At 39.2% G+C, this 19,835-nt stretch overlaps 1 protein-coding gene across 2 annotated transcripts in view; it reads left to right on the forward strand.

The window, feature by feature from the left end:
* AGMO (alkylglycerol monooxygenase) overlaps positions 1-19,835 on the forward strand; it is a 260,877-nt gene that overhangs the window by 172,644 nt on the left and 68,398 nt on the right. For both annotated transcript variants that reach the window (XM_061587149.1, XM_061587148.1), the window contains one exon: positions 401-506. In XM_061587149.1, coding sequence (XP_061443133.1) covers positions 401-506 — 106 coding nt within the window. The remainder of the gene's footprint in view (positions 1-400; positions 507-19,835) is intronic.

Below are 19,835 nucleotides of genomic sequence, written 5' to 3' on the forward strand. Positions count from 1 at the left end.
GACCGTGGACTTCTTTCTCCTAAAATAAAACTTTTTTTACTTTTTTCTCTAACTAAATGTATCTTCCATTTTCATATCTCTCAATACCTGACGCTGAGGAGAAAAAATGGGAAGGGGCTGGTAAATGTACCCATTTAAAGAATCAAGTTTTGTAACATTTTGTTGTAAATTTTCCATAGTACCTTTGGAGCTCTAAAGTGTTTGGACTGTGAGCATTGCAGTTAAAATTGAAATGTAGCTTGGGTTTACTAATAAAGGGTGTTTTAGAGAGGTAATTGTGCTTCTTTCATGCTGTAAGGATAACTGCCGATCAAACCCTGAGCGGATGAACTGAAAATGGAATGTTTGTCTCACTTTTCCTAGGTATCATGCCTAACTAATTTCAGTTAATTATTTTTAGACCTGAAGCTCCTATCTTGGAAATAGCCCACTGCTCTGCTTTTCTTACTCTGCACAAACTTGGTTGCGTCAAAAGTTACGTTGCGCTTCTGTCAATCACATATGAGGTAAGGCAACTTAATTTATCATAGAGTACATATGTTTCTTTTAAGAATAAATTATATATATGAGGAGCTTAGTTTGGAGTATTAAAATGCTTTGCAAACATAGCAGAGTGTAGTGAGCATTGTGAACCAGATGTGTAGTTGTTTAGATTTATTAGTCGCTTGTTACCAAGGTCTCCAAGTGACTTACTTTTAAAAACATAAACATAGATATACTATCAGACTTATATTTATAAATAATATTTTTTCTCTCTGTGTATGTATTTTTTTCTCATAGTTGGTCACAAGAATGATGTACTTTTTTCATAGTTGGAAGAGCTTTAATAATGTTCATGTGTCTTAAAGAAAATAAACTCTTATTTAACAGAGATTAGTGTTGTTGATACACTTGAAACATTCTGGATAGTTTTCTCCAGAGTCCCTTATATTTTGAGCTGAGCTTGGGGACTTGTTCCTTTACAGTCCTGAACATGACACTGAAGTCTTTCTCTAACATAGTGTGATATAATGTGGCACATGCAAATATGAATTTATCATTTGTATAAATGATGGGAGCTGAAGTCCCAAACGTCTGGAAGGTACTAGGTTAGGAAAGGCTGGTTTCATTCATGGAAATAACTTTCCTCAAACTATTCCTCAAGTATGCTTGAGGAAACATCTCCTTCCTTTTTGACAGAGGGGAGGAAATAGTCCCCTAGCATATTTTCAGGGGGATACTTCGGACATGGCTAGGGATGTCAGAAAATTCCAACAAAAATGGAAACAGGAGCAGAAATTACCAATGTTTATTTAATTGTCTTGTGCAGAATGGAAATGAATTCAATGAATATGAATGGTATTTGCTGTTGTTGCTTTCAGTCTGCAAATGATACATAATTGCTTTTTTCTCCCTATTTGTATTGCATTTCCTTTGCTTTGAAATGAATGGAATAGCACATTGACAATGTTATTTACATAATTAATCACATAAATTACATAATTTCATCACAATAGATAGCAACAGAAATAACATAGTTTTGGGTGGAAGACAAACTGCTGCAGAATGGAAACAGTGCTGCATATGATACAGGACAGAACAGAAAATGAAGCATTTTTGCATTCCTAGACATGACTTAATCTCTCCTCAATCATGACATCATGACATGGAGAGCTTCCGTGCACAGACGGGATTTCTTAAAGTGACTGAAGGGGAGCAAACTGGCTTTTTCTTTACAGCTGCATTACATATAGGGTTTTTGTTAATTTGGTTAAGTTGTACACCACTGTGGGATTCCATGCAATGAAGGACAGCCTAAAAGTGTAATAAGTAAATAAATGCACATGAACACTCGGATAATTCAATCTTAATTACACATTACATTTTCTCCAAGGAACTCAAATTGGTGTACTTGGTTCTCTCCCTCCTGCCCCCACTCCATTTTATTCTCACAACAACCCTGAGAAGTAAGTTAGGCTGGAAGTGGATATTTGAACTTGATTCTCCCAAGGCCTAGTCTAACTTTCTAATCATTATTTCACACTAGCTCACTTTCATTCGAAAGCTCAACTGACTTTTAATTTTCTCACTTAACACATTGGGTAATATATCATACTTAGAGTACACCAATTGAAACAATGGACTGAAATAACTCATCCACTGATTTCAGTGTGTCTACTCTGAGTATGGCTTAGATATTGCCCATTGCGTCTTTGAGTGTGTGTATGTATAGGGTCCATTTTACTAATCTTGCATAACTAGGCAATTTAACACTTCTCCATCTTCATGTTCCATCTTGAGGAGGAGGGACTGAACATGTACTATAAAGAGAGCCTTCTCTGTGGCGGAACCTCAACTATTGAATGCCCTCCTCCCAAAAGAGGTATGGCTGGCATCACTGTATTTTTCATAATGCCAGATTAAAACCATTTTGTTCAGGCATTTTAAATTATGGCATTTTTCATTTGCTTAAATAGCTTTATTATTCTCAATTATATTGTATTGTTATGTTTTATATTGTATTTTGTAGACTTTAATATCATATGTATAGTGCCCTGAAATCTGCTTTTGGATGATGCATCATGACATGTTTTCCTCTATATTCAGGTTGAAGGTCTCCACTGCCAGGAAATTGTTTGTCACAACTTGATTTTTTTCTAGAATACAACAGTTGTATTTTTCTTTGGCTTTTATAGTAACCACTCAAATGGTGTACAGATAACATGACTTCTGAGATATGAAGGCAGTGTAATACAGCCATAGATTATCATGGTTCATGTTCTTCTTCTTCAGCCTATCATAATGGGACAAATTGGTTTTGCAGGTTTGCATAATATAGCTTCAAAAATCTGTTTGACAAGACACCATGTGTAAGACAGGAAAGGTGAACCTGTACTTTAGACAATAATGGATCTACTATACTATTTCATATCTCAGAAATAGTACCATCTGTACATATTCTACAGTCTTGTTCATCTGTATAGTAGGAAAGACTTTCATACCATGGGCATTGGCTGGGATGTGCAGCTGTGTCCTCCTGTCAAGTGTAAGAACTGCAAGCCTCTCCATAGCTAAGCCTACCCTCTATGCTGTATAATCCAAAAGGAAATTAGAGGGAGGAAGTGATGGGAGGAAACTCCCGTGAAGATTCATGATATAAACTCTTGTCAGTACACCTAGTTTTCCCCAGGTAGCATGCCATCAGGAGAGTATTAGTGCCACCTAGTGTCCAAAGGCAGGAATGCATGGAAGTCAAGACTTCTCACTGTCCTTCCTGTCTGATCCCAGTCCATCCCTGCCTTTGTCCTAGGTTGGATTCTTCTGCCTTAGCTCTTTGTGAGTCTGTTCCTGTATTGTGCGTTTTGTGAGTCTCTGATCTTCCTTATTCCTTTTGATACCTTGTTTTTGTTCTCATTTCTTTTCTTTTTTTTCTTTTTAAAAACCCTTCTTTGTTACGGCTAGCCTCAGTCTTGCAGACTGGGGCTTTCTCTCTTCTTGCATTTTCTCCCTCTCCCCCTCCAGTTGTCTGGAGGCCATGGCTTCTCTGTCCCTCCACTGCCTGATCGCTGTTTCCCCACCCACACACTGCTGATTGCAGCCTGTGTCCAATCGTGGTCTTTTTTCACAATCTTTTTTTATCACAGTCCTTGTCCAGGGATCTCAGACTGCCATTGTAGCCAGCAGCTTGGCAACCCCTGCAGCCACTAATCCCTCCAGAGCTCACAGCTGCTCCTCTGGTCAAGTCCTTGCAGTCCTTCCTTCAACCGCCATTTTGGCTTCCTATCAGTCTCTTTTCTCCTGACCGCCATTTTGTTTTTGCTCATTTCCCACCATTGCAAGTTTTAATCCATTTGCCAGCCTAATCGGTTCATAATCATTCCCATTGGTCTTTGTCCTCTGCCTCTCATTCAGTTTATAATCAGACTAGGTCTTTGCTGTCTTACCTCTCGTTCTTTTTTTTAAAAAGTATATATATTTGGTGGAACTAATCAGTTTGCAAGTCTTAATCAGTTTGTAATCAGCTCCCTTTGTTGTTTTATTGTTCCTTTGCCCTCCTTGCCTCTCATCCATTTAGAGAGAGAGAGAGAGAGAGAGAGATTTGGTCCTCTGGCTGTCCTGTACCTAGACTTGGCCCTCTGTGCCTCCTTCCTTTCTTCCTTTCCACCTTTGACAAGGCCAGAATTTATTTTTTATTTTTTTTACTAGGTTCTGTTTTGCTGCCTTTTTGGTCTGCATTTGCACTCCAGACCTCCTGCTGGACACAGTTAAAGTTTTTTTCTCTTTTGTTTCCTTGGCTGCATTTAGAGCTCAACCGCTCCCCTCTACTGTGTGTGGTTCTTGTTGGCCTTGCTAATCCACTGCACCCCTTTATCTCTGTGTGTATTGATTTACCAGAAGTCTATCCAACTAATGCCTATTACCACTCCCTTCTATTTATTTATTTTATTTTATTTATTAAATTTATTAGTCACCCATCTGGTTGGTTGTTCAGCCACTCTGGGCGACGTACATAATAAAAGCATATAATTACATTAGAACATTAAAATCAACAGTAAGTAAAACCTAACCCACTCCAAAAGCCTGCCTGAAGAGCCAGGTCTTCAAGGCCCGGCGGAAGCTCATTGACATGGCTGGGTCATCTCATGCTGCTCTTATGGACATTACAACTGAGCAGCAGCACTCTAAGAAGAAGAAGCAACCATCTCAGCAGCAGCAGCCATCTCAACAGCCAGCCATCCCATCAACCTCTCTGGCCTTGGACTCATCCAAGGCACATATGCACAAAGCCTCCAAGTCTTTCAAAGCCTCAAATGTACAAAGAAGTCGTTCCTCTTGGCCAAGCAGAAGGCTTCATGGTGGGGTCGCTATGTCAGTGCCCCTACCTCCCAAGGTGACTCATTGGAGGCTATGATGCAGGAGCAGCCACACAGGCTAGAGGCATTTTTTCAATCACCCATGGACTCCTCTGATGAGGAATTTGAACGGTTTCCAGACCAACCTTCTGGGAAGGCTCCTGCACTTCTACCCTGCCAATTGGTCTCCAAGGTTCAGCATACAGCCAGCGCCTCCAGTCAGCTGAGGTTCATGAGTGTTCTCAAACCCAGCCAACTACTCATCTTCAGCAGTCTCCTGATCCACAAGCATCTCTGGACCCTCTGTCACCTTATATTCCCCTGCAGGAACTTCTCCTGAATCAGGCCTTTCTTTCTCAATTTAGAGATGCTCTGCTGGGGTCTCTTTCCACTGAACTTCAGAGGCTTTCTCCTGTGCCCCAAGCTCATACTCTATCTCCATCTGAGCGACAATGGTCATCATCTCCTAATCCCTTCAACATTCTTCAGGGCAGAATCCAACATCCCACTGATCCACTGGATCCATTCATCGCTCCTGCTGATGTGGAAGCCAAGTGGAGTGGTGAGTTGGATAGGGAAGAGGACCTATCACATCGATATTATCATGCTCTATTCCTTAAGGCTCTTACCACATTGGGGCTGGAAAATTCAGAACCCAACCCATTGCCTGCTCCTGTCAAGAACACTAGGGTGCTAAAGGTCGCCAAGCCTACTGTCCTCACCTTTCCAGTTCTGGACGCCCTGGACAAACTAGTTCTTGAAGAATGGCACCATCCTCTACAGACTCGTCGTGTGAAGGCTTTTGCCAACAAATTTTACTCTTTACCTCCAGACTTCATGGATTTCCTGAAAGTTCCTGCTGTGAACAGGGCCATTTTGAGTTTTGTCTCCAAATCTCTTCTCCCTAAAGTGGGGAACTCTCAATTCAGGGATACTCCTGAACACAGGCTGGATTTTGCCCTCAAGAAGACCCGTAATGCCACACCACATATGCAATCCAGGCATCCTGCACTGCCTCCTTGATTACCAGAGCCTCCATGATGTGGTTGGATGAACTACTGGAGGATCCTCAGCCCAATCCAGTTTGCCTCTGTAAGACTTTAGTCAAGCTACACAAGGCCACTGCGTTCGTGGCAGATGTGACACTTTATGCCACACAGTTCACGGCCAGAGCAATGCCCACTGGAGTGGTGGCTCATCATACACTCTTGACTACACCACTGGATGCCAACAACACAGCTTGGATTAACCTTTCCACAACTCCTTATTCTGGGTCCATGCTCTTCGGAGATGAAGCCCTCGAGGCTGTGCTAGTGGATCCTAAGGATAAGAGCAAGCCTATGTTGTCGACAACTAAGAGAAAGGACTGTTAAGCCACTCACAGGTCTTCCTCTTACCCCTACCAGTCCTTTCAGCAATCCTTTCGGGCCCCACAGTCTGGTGGTAAGGGCTGGGACTTTTGTCCATCTCAAGACTATTGGAACAAGCAGCGCTTCCCCATACAATCTCAATACCAGTTTTCTTCATACTAGAGGTGCCTATAGTGGATATATGTAGAGCAGCAGCTAGGTCTACTCCAAATTCTTTCATTAGGCAGTACAAAGTAGATCATTATGTTTCTGCAGATGCCTCCTTCAGTAGGTGTGTATTGCAACAGATACTGTCCTCTTCTTAGGCAGCCTAGGCCCACCCTACTAGGACTGCTTTGGTACATCTATCCTGATGGCATACTACCTGGGGAAAACAGACCGTTGGTCTCATCCAAAAGGTGGTTTTTCCAGGTATCGTGCCATCAGAGCCCTTCCTGATGGGGCAGGGGCTGCCTATCCTGTTTCAGGAGATATGATCTGCGTACATTTATCTGTTTTCAAGTTGCATTGTTCCAAATTGTTCAGAAATTGGTTTTTTCTCGCCTTGGCTAAGGCTGGCTGTTTGTATTCCTGTTTAGTTGGGAGTCAAGTGGGGTTTTAGTCATTTGTGCTGTTGCTTCTGACTAATTTTTCTTCCAACTTGATTGTGGATCCTCGGTATGAGCCATCTGGAATGGACTGGGATCAGAAAGGAAGGAGCATCAGAAGTCTTGACTCCCATGGATTCCTGCTTTTGGACACTAGGTTGTGTGCTCCTGATGGCATGATAGCTGGGAAAACTACCTTTCAGGTGAGACCACCGGTCCAATCTAAATAAACTCAAGTTGAGCTTATAATATTAATTTTCTGTGTTAACTTTGCTAAAGAGTAACTCCTGCCATTGTAGACTAGTAAGATGGTCTGTCTTGACAAGACAAGAGCTGTGGGGGCAATAATGTACCTTGGGGGGAAAAATCATAGTTGAACCTTGCATTCGGTGTATGAAATTAATTTTCACTTAGGTGAGACAGAGTCATTGCTGACTTTAGCCTTAGCTGGTGCGCAAGCTGGCATCACCACCAGCAGCTAAAGATGATGATGTATGGTTCCAGATGCTCTGGCCAATTGACCGTAAAATTGCTCTGCATTTCTGGCAGGGCAGCCAAGTTAGAGCTTTTAAAATCCCCATGCCTGAAGCTCAGTGCCCACTGTTTGGAAGCTGCTCATTATTCTTCTCCTGCCCTCTGATCTGAGCAAAAGAGAAACTTCTGGAATCAATTAGAAATGTCTGCCCTTGATGAGATTTGCACGTGAGTTTGGAATTGTGAACCTTTGATAGTGTCAGCCAACAGCTGCATTTTCAGGTGGTAAAATCAAGGGAAGAATTTTTACATGGCTTAATTACAATCAGTATGTATTTATACTTATTGGAAGGACATTAAAACAAGTGAAATTTGAAACTGTCAAGTATATTGTTGAAGATGAGACTTAAAAATGTTTCATCACAGGAAAGTAAACATAATGCTTGTTGGAAATTTGTGGTTGTGAGACTGTATGATGGTTATAAGAATGTGGAAATGAGTTCTGCAGTTCTTGCTGCAAAAGAAACATCTGGCAATATTTATGTCATTCCCATTTGACAGCAAGAGGCAATAGTAAGAGATGATATACATTTGTGTACAAGTGTAGAATAAAGTCTTCAATAAATATAATAATCTGATACTAATCCTTAACCAGTCCAAGGATGTGAGCATTAAATTATATATTTTAAACATTTTTATATACAGGGTTGTATCCAACACTGTCCATACACTCCCTCTATAAGCTTCTGCAAGCCCTCAAAATTTGCTCCGGGGGTTGGGGGACCCTCCATAGCAGATTTTGGGGGTGCATTGAGGACTGTAGGAGGAAGGAGTGAAAGGTGAAGTCCCATTGCTTGAGTGGAAGTCCACTCATGCAGTATTGGATTCTGCCAAAAATAAATGAGAATTCATAGAAGCCACGTTGCTGATGATCATCTTGATTTGTTTTAGCTTCTTCTGATATGGTTGCATTAAGTAAAATGAAAAAGGAAATTACAGTTATTTCTGTACTTTACTTTGTGCAAGTAGTGCTTTCATGTTCTGAAAAATTAGCATGTTCTCATAATATTTTTAACTAGTAGTAAAAATTCTGCTTGTTAGGACACAGCTGCTTCTATAAAACCAGAACTTTATCTTTGCATTGGCAGCCTTCTTCTATCTGAATGAAATGGAACTAAGCTTCTGTTATTGTTGTTTAATTTGTATTCTACTTACTAGCGAAAAATAAAATGTTACAAAACAAGCACTGAAACAACCTAGTGTTTACCAAATGCCCATCGTAACAACTACAAAAGTCTTGCATTCATTCTGGAAGGCTAGCAGAGGTGGGATTCGTTGTGACATCCAGTACAGAAAAGACAATAGTTCTTAATTGGAATTTTTCCTTCTAAGGATGGGATATTTCTTTTATGGAGGATAAGATAGGATACTTTTACATACAAATGTACACTCATGGTCTGAATTAATTATTTATGCCCTGGCCTGCCAGTGTGGTGCCTATGCAAGTGGTGCTGTTGAGAACTTCCCCTGGTGCCCACAAAGCTGCTGAGCCCTCCCCCCCCAGCTCATTACCACTTCATCATGAAGTAGTGAGGTGGTCACCTTTCCCCCCTTTCAGAAGTACTTAGAACTGAAGGAGAAAGATGGAAGAGTGATATTTTTTACCATTTCCAGCTCTACATGGCACAAATGGCACTTGGGCAGCTTAATCAGAGGTTGCTAGTCCTTTTGGTCCCATGAATCATTTTGTGGTTTGTGGTGGTTTTGTTGTCGCCCTATATACACCTCATGAAGATATGTGTCTTGGATCAATGAATTTATGATGCTGGCAAGTGCTTGATCTGTTGTTTTTTCTCTGCAGTCCACTATTATAAGCTTTAATTTAATGGTGGGTGTTTTTAGGACTCCGTGTAAAATCATGCAGATTCAAGAGTAGAATTTTAATTCTGCTGGTTCCAACTTTTACCCAGACCCTGTTGAAAAGTAAAACTCTGTGTGTGCGCACATGAGTTGGTAGCAGAGAAGCAACTGGGGGAGGATGCCCACAGCACGTTCTCAAAATTCCAAATGTGCCCATGAGTCCAAATAGGTTGGCAACCCCTGATTTATACTCTCTGCATAGATAACAGGACACAAGCAGAAATTCAGTAAAGCAAGCTGTTGTGTAAGAGATTGAGACAATACAAACTGTAGATAACAATACATCATTTTTAAATTATGAAAATGTATCCTTTGAATTATGTCACATTTTCATGTTTCTAGCATTCTACTTAAATTATGAGATTTTAATACAGCTAGCAGGTCAGCTTTGTATTTGGAAAGCTGCTTCTCCCCTGAGTAAGTTATTATTTAATGATGACCATAATACTGTTCTCTAAAACATTCTCTGAATGGAGCATGGAGTTGTAGGTGGATCATTCAGTCATTGAGTATTGTTGTTGTTATGTGCCTTCAAGTCGATTATGACTTATGGCGACCCTATGAATCAGTGACCTCCAAGAGCATCTGTCATGAACCACCCTGTTCAGATCTTGTAGGTTCAAGTCTGTGGCTTCCTTTATGAAATCAATCCATCTCTTGTTTGGCCTTCCTCTTTTTCTACTCCCTTCTGTTTTTCCCAGCATTATTGTCTTCTCTTCATTGAGTATAGCACTACCTGCTTCCATAGTGCCTTGCAAAGAACTGGTATGACAGGTTTCCCACCCAAGAAGCTTATACTCTAAAATAGACACAGGTAAGCAACTGGGGTGGGGAATGAAGGAGGCATGGGTAGACAAGGGGAAGGATACGTGATTATTTCAAATGTATGCAGTTTGCAGTAGTACAATACAGTATAGGGACTAGCTGTAATAGCTGCAATTATCAGGTTCAAATGGAATAAAGGAGAATGCAGGACTCTTTACAGCTTGATTGTAGGAACCTCTGCACTGCTGGATAAATATTTTAGGAAGTGATGAAATAACTGCTGCACTATATCATGATAACAGTTTTGGTGTTGGTGTCCTGAGTATCATCCTTTCAACACAGTATCCTGGACTAGTACTGGCAAGAGCCATAGGCACCCAGCATGATGTTGGCTGTATCATGTACCAGAGATCTTGATCCAGGCACTCTAGCAGTGAAACAAGACACCTTACTCTACAACTGTGGAGGCTTCGAGGAGAGAGCTGGTAGCCTCTTCTATACTATAGTAGGAAGAGTGCAGATGGCCAGAAGAAGCATTGCAGAGATCAGAAGAGATCTGGTGATTCTAAGGGTCAGTATAGTTTCTGGTGTCTCAGTGATTATCCTCACCCAACTTTCTCTGTTTGCCCTCAGCTATGTGTTATCAGTAGGATCAGGCATTCCTTCACATGTTCCTATTAGAACTACAGTAATACCTAAGTTAACAAATCCTCCAGGAAGGAAGCTCCTTTTAATGAAGGCTTTTTTAAAAGGTGAAACTGACAAGCTTTGCTTTGCTATGGATAAGCTTTCAAGCCTGTGCCTTTGCTTTAAGGTGAAACTGACCAGCCTGCATCATTGCTTTCCCATGGATAAACTTTCAAGCTTGTTCCTTTGCTTTAAGGTGAAACTGACTACCCTATGTCATTGATTTGTTATGGATAAACTTTCAAGCCTGCAATTTTGCTTTCAAGGGAAACTGACCAGTCTGTGTCTTTGCTTTGCTATCAGTAAACTGATAAGCCTGTGCCTTTGATGATGATGGACTGCCTTCAAGTCGATCCCGACTTGTGGTGACCCTACAAATAGGGTTTTCATGGTAAGCGGTATTCAGAGGGGGTTTACCATTGCCTCCCTCTGAGGCTGAGAGGCAGTGACTGGCCCAAGGTCACCCAGTGAGCTTCATAGCTGTGTGGGAATTCGAACCCTGGTCTCCCAGGTCCTAGTCCGACACCTTAACCACTACACCACACTGGCTCTCACCTGTGCCTTTGCTAGGGTGAAACTGACAAACCTGTGTGCTTGCTTTGCATTAAAGAGATCTCTTGCTTTCTTCCAGGACTGGGGAAGGAAGGATCCAATACAATTCAGAGGAGGGGAAGGAGGGGGAGTGGATGGGTGCCAGGGAGGAACTTTTTAAAGCCCCGGTTGAAGCTGTCCCCACCATCTATGAGCGGGTATAGGAACCTATCCCTATTCTTTCCATGTTATTCCTACTTCCGGTACCAAGGTTTCTGTAAAAGAAGTAATGTCCAGGAATGCATTTACTTTGTTAACTGTATTACTGTAATCTCATAGCATTCCATCTTCTTGACTTACACTCATACTCTGGAAGAGATGGGATTTAAGTCCAATTCCTATGTTTACTTTTGATCTGGTAAAGTAATTATGAAATTATTTTACCTCATCAGTTTCATATGGTTACTATTACGGGTGCCTCTCCATATGAATGACATCTAGAATCTACCATTTCAGTCATCCTGTCGGATATCAAGGTGTAGAAAGTACCACCTATCACCACATGGGGATGCTTGGATGACAATATTCACACTGTGAAATTAATAAGGCAAAATCACCTTGTGATGGCTTTACCACATCAGATGTGAACTAGACCATAGAGGGTACTGAAATGAATCTTGATCAGATCCCATGGGTTCATTACAACAAAATGTTTGTGATTTTAAAGTGTAAAATGCTTTTGTCGAAACAGTCAGGACCTGAATATGAATGTTTTGCTTTAATTTCATTACATGATCTGATTTTTTCCCTCTTTCCACTTTGCAACACATTCTTTTTCCTGTTAAAACATATGGAAATATATTGGTTTGAAACTTTCTTTTAACTTTGGTCCCTCAAACTTTTTTATTTTTTTTGCTAGCACTACTTACAAGAAGCATTAAAGCAACATTCCAATAGTTTTTGAGACCTTTTTCAGACCATCATACCTAAACACAAAAAATGTATTACTCCCTTCTTTTAAATCGATCCAAAGTGTAAATTGTGGTATGCAACCTTTCTTTATGCAAACAGACCCCATGAAATAAATAACTTATGCCTGTTCTTCATCATGTTATTTCTTGACTTAAGAGATTCATCATTTGTGAGGCTTGTAAAAGCTATTAATAGCCTCCAGCATGTGCTATTACTGCCATCAAGTGTAATATCATTTTGCACATGTAACTGTTCACATACTGTAATTTGCCAGGTATGACATCTCTCTTATGATTTAATCTTGGGCCTAATATTCAAATGACACAAAGCTTGAAAAGCTCATACTGCTATATAAACCAGACTGTCAGTATGCTTTAGTTGTAATATGTGGGAAGGGTTGATAGATATATTGGATAGGAAAAATAGAGATTGCCCTTTTATATAAATAACAGGGAGAACTGGTTACTTCCTCCCCCCCCCCCAGCAAAAACATCCCTTCTTATTGCTAATGAAGAACCCAAATCTGGCTGTTGGAAGAGATTAGTGTCCGAATACATTTTTAATCACTGTTAAGTTAAGGGGTGGGGGAAGAAGGATGTAAGAGTATAAGTGGGTCGTTAAAGCTAGATCAGAATAAAATAAACCAAGTCCATTTTATTAGGTAATTCATTAAAAAACCTGACTTGTTCACAACTTAGCCTTCTCAAAATAGTACAGATGCTCACTGCTTACTAACGTAATGCTAAATCCTAACCCTAAGGCTTTTGACACAATATGTAGTTGCTTTGAGGATTAAACATATAAAGAAGAGCTCTGCTGGATCAAACCAAAAGCTTATCTAGTCCAGCATCTTGTTCTCAAAGGGGTCAACCAAATGCCTGTGGGAACTCCCAAGCAGGGCGTAAGCACAATAGCTCTCTCTACTTGTGTCCTCAGCAGCTTGTGTTCAGATGCATACTGCTTGTGATACTGGAGGTAATGTATAGCCATCAAGATCAGTAAGCACTGATAGCTTTATCCTGCATAAATTATCCCCCCCTCCATTTGTCTAAATCCCTTTTAACACCATCCAAGTTGGAGGCCATCACTATATCTTACAGCAGTGAATTCAATAGTTTACTAAGCACTATGTAAAAAGTACTACCGTTTGCCTGTCCTGAAGTATCCAGCTTCATTAGATGGCCCCGGGTTCTAGTATTATGAAAGAGAAACTTTTCTCCACTTTCTTCTCCAAATCATGCATAATTTTACACACCATTTTTATATACCCCCTTGATGCCTTAGCACTTAATGTTTTTCCAAAATAAAAAGCCCCACATGTTGTAACCTTTCTTCATAGGGGAGTTGCTTCAGCCCCCCTTTTCTGAATCTGTTCCAGCTCTACAATACCTTTTTTGAGGTAAAGTTATCAGAACTGTATGCAGTATTCCAAGTGCAGTCACACCATAGATTTGTATAATGTCATTATGTTATTGACAGTTTTATTTTCAGTCCCTTTCATACTTGATCCCTAACATACTTTTTCTCAGCTCAAATTCTTGTGTCTCCAGTCTCTGAAAGCTTCTGCTATAAGTAGTGCCACATTTGACAGCAAAGCTGTTCAAAGCCATCACAGGTAAGCTCTGTTACCAGTTCCAAAGAAAAGCCATTTTCTGACAGATAGGTATCTTAGCTGCCGCAAAAACAGAGACTTGTGGCACCTTAAAAACGTAACAGCTTTATTATTATTATTATTTATTATAATATAAGCTTTTGGGGACTATAGCCCACTTCATCATGCAGTTAAATAGCAATGGAGTGCAAAATTGCAGTCTGTCACAATTCAGGTAGAGCAAGGGTGGCTAACCTGTGGCTCTCCAGATATCGCTAGACTATAGCTCCCATCATCCCTGATGTTTTGGCACAAGGGCAAACGTACTGTAAAGGAATCAGATAAGCAACAAAAGAAATACCAGATGTGCTCGTTAACAGCTTTTATTCATAAGATGAAAATATTAAAAAATCAAGCTAATATTCAAACTATTGTAAATATGCTTGATGCTGTGTGTGACTCAGGCTGCTTTCACACATGGGGCTGATGTGTTAGTTTAACGGATCAAAAAGCAATTCTGTCCCAATTTCTAAAATCCCTTTCACACTGCAGTACCTGTTGCATTAAGGAACAGCAGCTTTTTCAGCTGATATACTGGCATTTCGCGCAACTGTCTTTCACACTGCTTGTTTTCGTCCCTCACCCATGAGCACTGTTCCCCACTGTGTAGGAGGTCTAAGATCTCATCCTGCCACCATGCAAGCCCTCTCCCTTTAGGATCTGACTTCTTAAATTGTTTTAGTTGTATCAAGACAGGGGTGTGTGTGGAAATGTGCTGCTATCTGCGCCGATGCAGGAATACCGGTACAACGTTTGTCAGGCAAAAAAAAAAAACCCATGCGACTAAAGGGTGGGAATGCACTGCATGCTGGGATGCCTGTCATGTGAGCGGCTGCAGCTAGCGAAAAACTCCTGCAATCTTCTGGGTTCCCAGCCTTGCTAACGGATTATTTCTGGTATCATTTATGATGGAAATTAGCACTAAACGTCCACTACATTCCACTAGAATTCTGGAGCTAGCTTGTGTGTCATGTGAAAGACCAAATATAATGTGCAAATTACCAGGTAAGAAATCATCAGAATAATGGAATAAAGTGCAGTGTGAAAGCAGCCTCAAAGGCTTAGTAGCAGTTTTGTTCAGATTATTTTCAACCTACGTTGATCTGAACTATGTTGAACGGTTTGCAAGAGAGAAAAATATTGAGTGTACCAGTTCAGGAACAAATAGAGGATACCTCTTCCAGGAATTACTTTGTAACAGGTCATGTAGAGAACATAGAGCGTTGTTTTGTTTTACAAACAACTGATAAAGCTTTTAAAAGAAGTGCATTTGGGCAGAATAAATTATAATTGAGTGCACCTTAGAGATTTCCCCTTTCAGTTCCTGAATTTACATGAAACCACAAGAGCTTCTTCATAGTCAATCAAATCGAATGAAAATATATTGGATGCCTCAACCCTTAGTAAATAAAGAGTAAATAATTAATTGCCTAATAGTGCTACAAAGTAAAAGGTGTGATATACTATAATTTTTTCCCAGTGCATACCAACAGAAATTTAATAAAAATAGTGTGCATTCTCACTCCCTCAGATATGGACTCACCATGGCAGTAACATTCTAATACAGATGCATTATTACCTAGACATCTTTTTCATATGTATTTTAGGATTTCTGCTGGATATTATGAGAATTTATCATATAAGGAATCCAGCAGTACTTTTTTACATTGTATGTGAATATATGCAAAACAATACCAGTTAATTCAATCTGGATAAGTTTATTTTAAAAAATATCTAAACTTGTTAGCTGCTTATTAGACATTGCAGTATGGCCAGGCATACTGGGTTATTTTAAACATTTATTATGGTGTTTTTCCTATGATGTGGACCCATTAAAACAGCTGTAGTGGTTTTGTATGGATTAGTAAAATAACATTTTGGAAATTCTTGCATTCAGTAAAGCCATCTATTTTAAGCAAAGAAAAGAAGATTGTTAAGCTACCAGTGAGAAGTGTGAATATTGTGGTTGGCCACTGTGCCTAAACCTGTGGACAGGTATAATGCAGAGTGCAAATGACTTGCTACTGTATAACCTTAAAACTGCAGATGTAGAAGCTAAAATAATATTTTAACTATTCATGGTATAATGAATTTTTGCTTGGCGGCTGGCATTCAAAGTCTATTTGAAAGGTACTGTTGGCCTGAGATGTAAGTGATTTGGCAGAGGTCTTGCCTAATATATATTCTCAAAGCCTGTCTGCGCAAGGATGCTGGCAGTTTTAGTGTGATTTCTATTCCAGGAGACACGTTTCTGTCCAAGGCAGCATATGAGTGACCAAATACTTTCCAGTGGAATCTGGGCACTGTAAAATTTCCGGAACTAAGCTGAAGGATTGCAGGGCTCGCTAAACTTTTTCCCCCCTTTGCATACCAGTGTGATGGTGAAATATTTCCAGCTGCAGTATACTGTGGTGAAAGGCTGTAAATTGAACAGACCATTTCTTTTGTATTTTACTGGTGTTTCAAATTGCAGTATTGCATTACTACTAATCAACTATAGTTTTTTTTAAAAAAAAAACTTACAACACTATGATAAGATGCTAAAACACATCTACAGGATGATAAAACACATCTAACCTTCAATTAATCTCTTGCAGAAAATCAGCAGTAGCAATGTAGGTAATGGCATCAAATCACTTCTCATCAAACCAGCAATCTTTAGACTAAACCAGATGTAAATGGAAATTTTTCCTTAAGAAATCAGTTAAGAAAGGGATGGTTTTTGCTAGTTTACTTATCTTCCCTCAAGCATTTTCAAATCTGTTTTACAAATGTAGAGTCTCCCCTTTTTGACAGGCTGTTTAAATGTAAAAGCAACTATATTTCCATTTCCAGTAAAAAACAAACAGACTTTACATTATGATGCAAGACACTTACGGCTAACTTAGAGCCAGCAGTTACTGTCAGGCTGTTCTTGCTCTTTGTGAGTTTTGAGTAAATTAGGGTTCTATAAATTACAGCCTTTTTGTACCATTGCTTAATATAGCACACATCGAAAACACAGCATGGTTGTATTATAATTCAGCGTTAATGATGCAACACTTGGTTTTAGTCAATTGTTAAAAAGCTATGGTAGTGTTACTTTAGTGCTTCAGACATTGCATGTCCCATAACAATTACAGCCCAGCTTTCAACAATGGCTGTTGGAGGTTTATACTCAAGTGAAGTCATAGCAATTTCAGCAAAGAATTAATAAAAATGTACCTGTCTTGTAATGGAAAGCGAAACTTTAACATCTTTGCTTTGAAGTTAGGTGAAGTCTGTGGTATTAACTAACAGATACTGGTATTATGATGCAGTAAGTCAGCCCTTCAGGGGAGTGTAGGGATTTTTAATACAAAAAACTTGCTATTTTCTGTCATGACAATCTGAATGAAGAATGGAAATAATGGGGTGATGATAAAAACTAGAAGGGTGTTAGCTGTAAAGTTGGGAATATGTGAAAAATCACTTACATTTTGTAAGCATTAGTTTAGGTGGCCAATCCAGAGGATTGGAAAATGTGTGTTTGTCGGGTGTGTTTGCTTGTCTGAAGTATGGCTTGAAGACAGGATGTAGCAACCTTGCTGAAACTAAGCAAATCTGTGACTGGTCAGTGCCTGGATGGGAATCTGCCTTGGAACCCTGTGCAGGCTTCCTTGATCTCAGTGGGAGAAAAGGAGGATTTAAATGTAATAAATATGTAAATATGTAAGCGGCGGTAACGCAGCCAAAGCTCTGCTCATGGCCGGAGTTGATTCCAACGGAAGGAGGAAGTCGAATCTCCGGTGAAAGGGGTCGAGGTTCACTCAGCCTTCCATCCATCCGTGGTTGGTAAAATGAGTACCTGGCATATGCTTGGGGGGTTAAGAAAGGCCAGGGAAGGAACTGGCAATCCCACCCCATATATGTTGAATGTAGAAGTGCTTACTTTTTTATGATGATAAATACCAGCCTGCAAACTCTCTTCTTAGTGTTTATTAAGAGACTTTGCTGATCTTTCTTTCAGTCATTTTGGAATCTTTTCTTCCATATTTGCCTTCCTTAGAATTTCATATTAATTGAAGATTCCTAAGTCGTATTATTAAAGTTGGAGCAATACCTCCAGCTACACAATGAGAGCAGAACACTTAAATCTATCTCTAGTCTTAAAGTCTGGGTTTTTTTAGGGGAGAAGATTTGGGGAGAATTAACCAATTCCTGCAGATTTATATTAACAGTCCTCCAGCACAAATTAATATTTCATGTAAAAATAATTTTGTCAGAAGCAGAAATTATATCCTTAATTTTTAGAAAATCCAAAATTTTACATATACAGAAACATAAAACCCTCCTATGAAACTTGGTGAAAATCTGCTGAATAACACCAATTTTCATATACTTCATGCATGTTTGTTCACCTAAAAGTTTTTAAAAACTGCTTTCTAATTTTGTTTGAACCACTATTCTTTGTTGTGAAGTTGGCATGGTTACTGTTCTTCCTAGTTTATCTAGAATAGGATTTATATATATCATCTCCTCCTCTAAGTAGGTTATTCACATATGAATCCCATATTGTAATGCCCTTAGCTCTGCAAGAGTTGACACATTCACAGTATCTAATTCAGCATGTGTTGTAACACCTGGTTTACCTCTTATTCATTGCCAGAAGTTTTGTGTGTAAGACATTTTGGCCATATTCCAAATGTGCATTGATAACTTTAGTCCCATAATTCTGCTCCATTTGATATATATACTACTTCAGCTTTTAAAATGTTCTTAATTGTGGCTATATCTTCTCTCCTTGGGTTATTAAAAAATTACTGCTTGAATAAACATACGGATCATATGTTGATAAAGCTAAGCAACCACTGAATGAATGAATGTAACCTTAAAAAAAAAAGAATGAAATCATCCTCTCAACATTTTAAGCTAAGTTATTTTGATGTGTAAAATTCTCTGGAAACAATTTTTCCTTCTGCTGTGGATGGGTATTTTGGCTCAGAAATGGCTTTCCAGTATGGTTAAAATAATATCCAGTCGTACTAATAACTAAAAATTGCATCCTGAAATAGTGGTTGCCCTGATTGTATCATGTTTTATGCATTTTGTTCACCAGTTTCTGCCAGCATCTCTTAGAAAGAAAGAAAAATTATTATTTTTGTTTATTAACTGAATAACTTTTTTTAGTCATCACATTTCTTCAGCTGTATAATCACAATTCTAAAATAATGAAGTTACACATACAGAAAATCCGCCTTATCAAAATCCCTACTTGCTGTTTAAAAACCACCATCTTGAAGACGCATAGTTAAGGAGTGTTGGACCAATTGTAAGAAATGAGAAAGTGCCCTTGTGTGGGTGTTTTAATTTACAAACAAAAATATTTTATGAACAAAATTAATACTTTTCTTTTCATGCTAATGGATTTACATTTGAGAAGCAATAGGAGAGCAAACAAATGACAAAGCTACATTGACAATCTATTCTGGAGTCTGCATAAATTGAAAGCCACTTTCACACACCTCAAAAATTAGAAGACTATTTTTTCTAATTATTGCAAGCTAGCAATAGTAACTATATTTTTCAATTATTTTTTTTGTACTGAATTTTTGCAACTGTAGTATCTTATTCCCTATTTATTTCTGTACCTTTTTTCAGTTCCAGTTTTCTTCATTAGAGACTATTACTTTCTTACAGGATTGTATTCTCCAGGCTCTCTAACAGTTCTTTCTTCCTGCTTTGTAGTAAACTCTGTAGTTTGATGTTAAGCTGAATTGATTTATTCCTATGTCTACTTCTCAGCTGGAATTGTACTTCTACACCACACTTCCCCTTCCTACTATTAAGGTCACTTAAATTCTTTTTAGAATTATGATGTTGCAGCAGAATGAGTATAGTATTGTTAGATTAGGGGGTCAACCCATTTTACATAATGCTTCCATTTGCTTCCACGTTACGAATGCCTTCTGTTCTTCCATTATGTTAAAGCAGTACACTTTGTCTTCATTTCAGGCAAGTCTGGTACTAGTTCATGCCTCTATCCAATCTCTTAGTTGACACACCTCCCATTTTTGTATTATGGTCC

The sequence above is a fragment of the Rhineura floridana genome, chromosome 10 (assembly GCF_030035675.1).
Source record: "Rhineura floridana isolate rRhiFlo1 chromosome 10, rRhiFlo1.hap2, whole genome shotgun sequence".
NCBI lineage: Eukaryota > Metazoa > Chordata > Lepidosauria > Squamata > Rhineuridae > Rhineura > Rhineura floridana.